Below are 8451 nucleotides of genomic sequence, written 5' to 3'. Positions count from 1 at the left end.
TCGGCAAGTGAAATAAGTATAAAAGTATCTGTGCCTATGAATAGATCATTATCAATCCACAGTAAACTTAAGAAAGACCAAGACAATGTTCATCATAATTGATAATTAGCATACACATTTATTAATTAAAATTGTTGAGGAATTCATACAGTTATATAAAGAACTACAGATATCTTCACGTTAAAAACAGCAAACATAATATGCAGTATGAAAAGATCTTATTGCATCTGTCTAAACAATGGTAGAGCATAAAAATATGTTTAATTAACAGTTGCCTTAAAATCCTCCATAGGCCAATAGAGGTTAGAATGGTACAATAGAGTAGAGAAGGGTTGTGGTAGGTGTGATATGACTGAGGAGAGGAATGTTAGATAGAATAGATAGAATAGAGCAGAGCATATGTAGCTAACCCTTTTTATAAAGTGGGTATGCAGGCTTTTGTTCCAGCCCTGCTATAACATAGCCAGGCCTAGCCGCCTTATCCAGCAAGCATCCGTGTAGCATTTCATGTTAGCTAGCAGGATCAGGCAGCTTTGCCATGCTAACTATAACTACTGATTCAACTTGTCAGTCCTGATGAGGAGCAGCTGATTAGTAAAACCAGCTGATGGCCATCCTGTTGTAGAGGGAAAGAGACAGTGAAGCCAGGGAGGACAGATGGAGAGAGGGAAAAGAGTGAGTGATAGAATACCCCCTTGCAGGGGGCACTGTGATATTTGCAGATCTCAAAGCTGTAAAGAATAAGGCTGCTGATACGTTTCCAACGTACGAAGATTGGAGCTAAGTGGAAGGGAGTGAGTTGGGACCTGCGGACAGGAGGATGAAGAGCAACATCAGATTCAGAAGTCCTCAAACAGGTCCTCAGCATCAGGACTGACATCAGTGGAACGCTGTTCCTTGTTGGCTGCTGCCCTGGACGAAGGTGGGGGGGCCCTCCTGCCAACCAACACACACACACACACACACACACATCAGTCTAATCCAAGGGGTAAACCGATGGTGGTCATTTATTGTACTATAATGGCATTTACTGAATGTATGACCTATGAGCCCAGTGTGTGCAGATGTTCTGTTCTAACAAATGACTGTGTACCTGCATGTAAAAGCTTATTTAATAATGTTGTAGATATCCACACAGAATTCTTCAAGACAGGTAAGGCTTATAAAGTCAGTCTACCACAATATGTACCACCAACATTCAAACCATATCGAATATATTTTCCTCAAGCGCACACACACAAACAAAATAATCAACTACTTTTTTTGAATCCACAAATAACATTACAGTCAAGAGGTTCTAAACTACTTAAAGTCCAACCCAGTTCACTTCTGAAGTAGCTGGGTCTGGATGATGTGCTGGATGAGGTGTTCCACAATGGGTGGCAGAAAATCACACACGCATGCGCACACGCATGCGCACACACACACACACACACACACACACACACACACACACACACACACACACACACACACACACACACACACACACACACACACACACACACACACACACACACACACACACACACACACACACACACACACACAAAGAGAGAAAGAGAGAGAGAGAGGGGAGGAGGGAGAGCAAGTCATTGGGCTAATGAGGCAGTTATACAGCCTGATCTCCTTTTGGAAACAGGAAGTGTGTATAAGGTGTCCGATTAGGGAGGAATAGAAACACATGGGCATTTTCTGTTTGTGTGTGTATGTGTGTGTGTGTGTGTGTGTGTGTGTGTGAGTGAGTGAAGACCTCTGGAAAATCAGACAGACTCAGTGATATCTCCATTATTATGGTAATTTAACAGAATAATATCTACATAAGAATTTCGCTGATAACAACTTTATTTTTCTGAAGTGACATTCAGAACTGGAAACACTCAGTAAAGGGTTAAAGGTGCATACTTTGATCCAAAGTTTTGTTATTTAAAGGTCTCGCTAGTCTCATGATCCCCCCCAGTCAAATTGCCAAGCTCCTAAAAAACCTTTCACAAGCGATTGTACAAATGTTTTACACACATAAATAACAATCAAAGAGGGGACGCCCTGCTTAGTTTCAACAGGTTACAATCAGTTGAAACTCTTTGTCTACTAAAATCATTTGTTGGAAAGGTAGGACATGTATAAATACGACGGTGTGACCAGTTAAAATCATTTTTATATTACTGACAGTCTTTAGTATTGTGTCTCATCCTAAAACTCCCATAACTTTATATCAACAATGGATTCTATTAACACGGGAAGAAACTGACTTCCTTACTGATTTTACAACACGCACACTCAACCACAAACAAACCATTAACACCCCCCCTTTCCCCCACCAAGTTCAAACAACACATGTAAACCATTCAGACACACTCTCTGCAGCATGGAAACAGTTTGTCAATAGTTGGGAGCAGAATCAAGCTGTGTGCGCATACATAAGCTGAGTCACTATACCATTACATAATACAGTAATTGCTTATGAGTATAATTGTTTGATTCAAACTACAAAATTCTTAAAACAAAGACTGAGAATAAACTACCTCATCTATTTAAATCTGTAGCAGCCAAGTAAATTAACAACATACAAAATTGACAGCTAAAATTGATGTGGTCACTCTACTTTCCAGCTTTAAACACTACTTAACATTGTAGATTACCTAATTATCACTCAGATCAGCTTGTTCAATTAGCCACCTCATGAAAATGTAGCCGATTGGCAGAAAGTGAAGACAATTAGATGTTGAGGTTCAGATGGTGGACATGTTAGCTTTAAAAATGCCAAAGACCTGTAAGATTGTACAAAAATACAAATTGCTCTGAAATACATACGCTGAAAACATTCAATCAAACATCTATAGGTAAGGAGCTACTTCATGGAGTGGCCATTGGGGATTTGGTCACCTCACTGATCAAGGCTTTACTTCATCTGGCTGCACGGCCAGTTCTAGGAAGAGTCTTGGTGGTTGCAAACTTCTACCATTTCACAATGATGGAGCCCAATGTGCTCCTGAGAACTTTAAATCCTTCAGCGATTTTCTCATAACCTTCCCTAGATCATGCCACAACAAATTCTACTGGAATCCACCTGTGGCAAATTCAACTGAATGGACGTAAGGTCCCACACTTAACAGTTCAATTCAGAGCATAAAACAAGCAATGGGGCCAAGGAACTCTCCACAGACCTCCAATATGTGTTTTTATATATTGTTTTTATATCATTTGAATGTCTCCCACAAGCAGAGATTTCTCATTTCACTCTCACGTGGATGAGGTGGTTTTTACATTTATCCATGGAAAGGGAAGTGATCCAGAAGAGGTAGTCCTCTCCTCAACACAGATCAAAAGACACCTCTTGTATAAACCATCAATTGTGTCACTGCAACAGAATTATAACACTAATGACATTCTAAAATGTCTCTACACGCTATATGACTCCAACACAGTATCCCAGTAATACTTGACTTAGTCCTTCTGTGGATATACATTTCAGAATAAGAATGAATGCTTCAGTGTAGTCTCTAAATCCCTGAGATGACAAGGTAAAAACATCTGGTCTAGTGGGTGTATGTAGAACAGCAGGTGTCCTAGCACAGACCCTTGTGGGACACAACGTTGTGGTGGACTCAGATGTATCCTCATGCATGGTAAAAAAAAACTGCTTGTGGTTAGAGAAGTAGGAGGTGAACCAGTTAAGGACCACCCAACAGATCCAGCAGTGTGCTCTCTAAAGCACTGCAGCAGAAGGGTGAAGTATACTGGGTCCAAAGCAGCACGGAGGTCTAGAAGAACGAGTTTGGTGGACGATCCTGTACCTGCAGCCATGAGCAAGTGAACAACATTCCCCAGGGCTGTCTCAGTATTGCACAAGGGCATGAAGCCAAACTGGAAAGCCTTATTAAGCTGGTTAGCGTTGAGGTGTAAGTGAAGTTGAGTAGCGACTATCTTCTGCAGGAATTCAGATAGAAATGGGAGGTTGAAAATAGGACTGTAGGGGGTGAAGGCAACCACATTGAATAGTGACAATACCTGCCCTGTGTGGGAGGGATGGTGGAACAGAGTAGTAACAAATTGGATGAGTATCTGAGCATATCTTGGATGTGAGTAATGTTGGAATATTGTCAAGGGGGGTACTGGTAGTTTTCTGGTATAATTTGAGATTATAAAAAGCAAATAATATGTAAAACCTCTGTAAATATGAAATGAGAGGAACATTTTAAAGCTTACTATTGGCCCACTAACATCTGTGCTATCAGGTTTTTGCTTGGTGATGCTCCTGCTTAGTCCAACTGGCTAAGGATGGCGTGAGGATTGCCAACCCTTTTCTATTGGCGCTGTGTTCATGTCCCCTGTAAGCCTGGAGAAATAACTTTATAATAATAATCCCATTTCACAAAGCACACTTTGTATTTGGAAGCAAATTAATGGTGATTTCAACACTAGACCAATGACATTCGGATGCCCTCAACAGACTATGCAAGCTGAGAAACAAAATTATTTCTGACAGTCTCATTTCACCCACAGCATTAATCTTTATGTTTTGGAAAAAGATCCCATAAGGAAAACAATGGCACAAAAAAATTTGGCTAGTACACTACATTTATACAGTGAGGGAAAATGTATTTTCTGATTTTGTAAGTTTGCCCACTGACAAAGAAATGATCAGTCCCACTCCTCTTGGCAAATCTTCTCCAAGTCATTAAGGTTTCGAGGCTGACGTTTGGCAACTCTAACCTTCAGCTCCCTCCACAGATTTTCTATGGGATTTAGGTCTGGAGGCTGGCTAGGACACTCCAGGACCTTAATGTGCTTCTTTTTGAGCCACTCCTTTGTTGCCTTGTTTTGGGTTTTTGTCATGCTGGAATACCCATCCACAACCCATTTTCAATGCCCTGACTGAGGGAAGAAGGTTCTGACCCAAGATTTGACCGTCCATTGTCCCTTTGATGTGGTGAAGTTGTCCTGTCCCCTTAGCAGAAAAACACCCCCAAAGCATAATGTTTCCACCTACATGTTTGATGGTGGGGCAGCATTCCTTCTTCAAACACGGTGAGTTGAGTTGATGCCAAAGAGCTTGATTTTGGTCTCATCTGAACAGTTTAACCCAGTTGTCTTCTGAATCATTCAGATGTTCATTGGCAAACTTCAGACGGGCCTGTACATGTGCTTTCTTGAGCAGGTGGACCTTGCGGGGGCTGCAGGATTTCAGTCCTTCACGGCGTAGTGTGTTACCAATTGTTTTCTTGGTGACTATTGTCCCAGCTGCCTTGAGATCATTGACAAGATCCTCCCTTGTAGTTCTGGGCTGATTCCTCACCTTTCTCATGATCATTGCAACTCCACAAAGTGAGATCTTGCATGGAGCCCCAGACCGAGGGAGATTGACAGATCTTTTGTGTTTCTTCCATTTGCAAATAATTCCAACAACTGTTGTCACCTTGCAACCAAGCTGCTTGGCGATGGTCTGGTAGCCCATTCCAGCCTTGTGTAGGTCTACAGTCTTGTCTCTGATATCCTTGGACAGCTCTTTGTTCTTGGCCATGGTGGAGAGTTTGGAATCTGATTGATTGCTTCTGTGGACAGGTGTCTTTTATACAGGTAACAAGCTGAGATTAGGAGCACTCCCTTTAAGAGTGTTCTCCTAATTTCAGCTCGTTACCTGTATAAAAGACACCTGCGAGACAGAAATCTTTCGGATTGAGAGGGGATGAAATACTTATTTCACTTATTAAAATGCAAATCAATTTATGACATTTTTGACATGCCTTTTTCTGGATTTCTTTGTCAGTGAGCAAACGTACAAAATCAGCAGGAGATCAAATATTTTTTCCCTCACTGTAAAGTATTCAATTTCTGCCGAATGATAAATGTATCCACATTTAAAACAGTCAACTCCTCTTCTTCACTTAACAGCCTTGGAAAAAACTAAAGTTAACCAGAACTATGTGCTGTCCGCACTATTCATTGTTGTGAGAATACACAATCATTAGTCTATTATTTTGTCAAATGTGCAGAAAATAATGTTTTATGACAAAAAAAAGAATGCAAATTAAACAAATCAACACCTCATACACGGTTACAATTCAGTTCCTGATATTCACCAAAAGGGGCCATTCAAAAAGAGCTATTCCTTTCCAAACGACCAATGACAATCAGAAATGCCACTTCCCAGGCAGGCGACTTCCCAGTTGAACCTTTCAACTTTCTTCTTAAATCCAGAGGGCATAAGGTAAGAAGATAACAGTTATCAAATATAGTGCAGTGTTTTGAAATTTCAATATAACATTCTCATTTGAAATACTTATTTTTGTGTTTGAAGATTTCAAAAAAATACGCATTCTTTCCAAAACTTGTTGTGACACTGAGCTTCCACTAACATTCAATTTCAAAGGCTCTTTAATGCTGATCTGTAAACACAGATCTCTCTTTTGGATTAGTGTGTGTCTGCATGTGCATGTATGTCAAGTATTGTTTATAAACCGAAGAAAACCAGCACCAAGCAACCACAAAACACACAGATGCACGCATGAATTTACTTATGCACACACACACATACACAGTGCTGTGTCAATACCACGTCTTGTAATGATTATCAGTACTGATGGTTTACAAAGCCTGTGTGTGTGTGTGTGTGTGTGTGTGTGTGTGTGTGTGAGAAAGTACTGCAGTCATCTTAATCTAAACCAGAGAGGGTCATGGGAAAACGAGTCAATGGACTACAGAACAGTAAATTGGCAGATCTACCTATGTTCACTAGATGTAAAAACCCACTGAGTATTAAGCTGGACTCCTTAATGGAGATACTGCAACATCCGTTTGTGATATTGCTACAACAAAGAAGTTACTGCAAACAACGTTGTTCCACCGGTGACAGCACTGATAAATTGGCAGTACATACAGTGTGGAGAACAAGCATTTGATACACTGCCGATTTAGCAGGTTTTCCCACTTACAAAGCATGTAGAAGTCTGTAATTTTTATCATAGGTACTCTTCAACTGTGAGTGACGGAATCCCGAAAATCACATTGTCTGATATTTAAGTAATTAATTTGCTTTTTATTGCATGACATAAGTATCTGATAAATCAGAAAAGCAGAACTTAATATTTGGTACAGAAACCTTTGTTTGCAATTACAGACATCCTAGGTTTCCTGTAGTTCTTGACCAGGTTTGCACACACTGCAGCAGGGATTTTGGCCCACTCCTCCATACAGACCTTCTCCAGATCCTTCAGGTTTCGGGGCAGTCGCTGGGCAATACAGACTTTCAGCTACCTCCAAAGATTTTCTATTGGGTTCAGGACTCTCTTCAGGTCATTGACCAGGTCCTGCCGTGTAGTTCTGGGCTGATCCCTCACCTTTCTCATGATCATTGATGCCCCACAAGGGGAGATCTGGCATGGAGCCCCAGACCGAGGGAGATTGACCGTCATCTTGAACTTCTTCCATTTTCTAATAATTGCGGCAACAGTTGTTGCCTTCTCACCAAGCTGCTTGCCTACTGTCCTGTAGCCCATCCCAGCCTTGTGCCGGTCTACAATTTACACAGCTCTCTGGTCTTGGCCATTGTGGAGAGGTTGGAGTCTGTTTGATTGAGTGTGTGGACAGGTGTCTTTTATACAGGTAATGAGTTCAAACAGGTGCAGTTAATACAGGTATTGAGTGGAGAACAGGAGGACTTCTTAAATAAAAATGAACAGGTCTGTGAGACCCGGAATTCTTACTGGTTGGTAGGTGATCAAATACTTATGTCATGCAATAAAATGCAAATTAATTACTTAAAAATCATACAATGTGAGTTTTGTTTTAGATTTAATCACTCACAGTTGAAGAGTATCTATGATATAAATGACAGACATCTACATGCTTTGTAAGTGGGAAAACCTGCAAAATCCACAGTGTAACAAATACTTGTTCTCCCCACTGTATTTATATTACATTTAAAGAATACACTTTTTGGCCTAAATGCAAAGCCTGAAGTTGGGGGCCGATCCAAAAAAGTCATTACTGTGTAACTGCCTTCTTATTTTCCAGCATAGTGGTGATTGCATCATGGTGTGCGTATGCTTCACATCTGTAATGACGGGGGCGTTTTCTTACTTGATGAAAAGAAATGCGATGGATAAAGGCAAACAACACATAAAATCATAGAGGAAAACCTGCTTCAACCTTCCATTCACTAACAACTGGGAGAGGAATGTAACTTTGAATAGGACAACGATGAACCACAAGGCCAAATCTACACTGGAGTTGCTTACCAAGAATACAGTGAATGCTTGTGGCCAGGTTACCAAGTTGCCTTCAATTTGTTTAAAAATCAATGGCAAAACTGGAAAATGTCTGTCTAGCAGTGAGCCCCAACACCTTGACAGAGCCTGAAGAATTTTGGATATAATAATGGAAAAACAGTCCTGGCCTGCAAAGCCTTTAGACACTAATCCAAGAATTACAAATGGAAGCACTGACAAA

At 40.7% G+C, this 8451-nt stretch overlaps 1 protein-coding gene across 5 annotated transcripts in view; it reads right to left on the bottom strand.

Moving 5' to 3' along the window:
• Positions 1 to 762: 762 nt before the first annotated feature.
• The window catches only part of xrcc4 (X-ray repair complementing defective repair in Chinese hamster cells 4), a 24304-nt gene continuing 16615 nt past the window's right edge, over positions 763 to 8451 (bottom strand). For all 5 annotated transcript variants that reach the window (XM_034297089.1, XM_020053377.3, XM_010878170.5 and 2 more), the window contains one exon: positions 763 to 936. In XM_034297089.1, coding sequence (XP_034152980.1) covers positions 840 to 936 — 97 coding nt within the window. In that variant the 3' untranslated portion in view covers positions 763 to 839. The remainder of the gene's footprint in view (positions 937 to 8451) is intronic.

The sequence above is a fragment of the Esox lucius genome, chromosome 14 (genome assembly GCF_011004845.1).
Source record: "Esox lucius isolate fEsoLuc1 chromosome 14, fEsoLuc1.pri, whole genome shotgun sequence".
In the NCBI taxonomy this organism is placed as follows: Eukaryota; Metazoa; Chordata; class Actinopteri; order Esociformes; family Esocidae; genus Esox; species Esox lucius.
The sequence above is the reverse complement of the archived record's forward strand: the minus strand, read 5'-3'. Positions and strand labels throughout refer to the sequence as shown.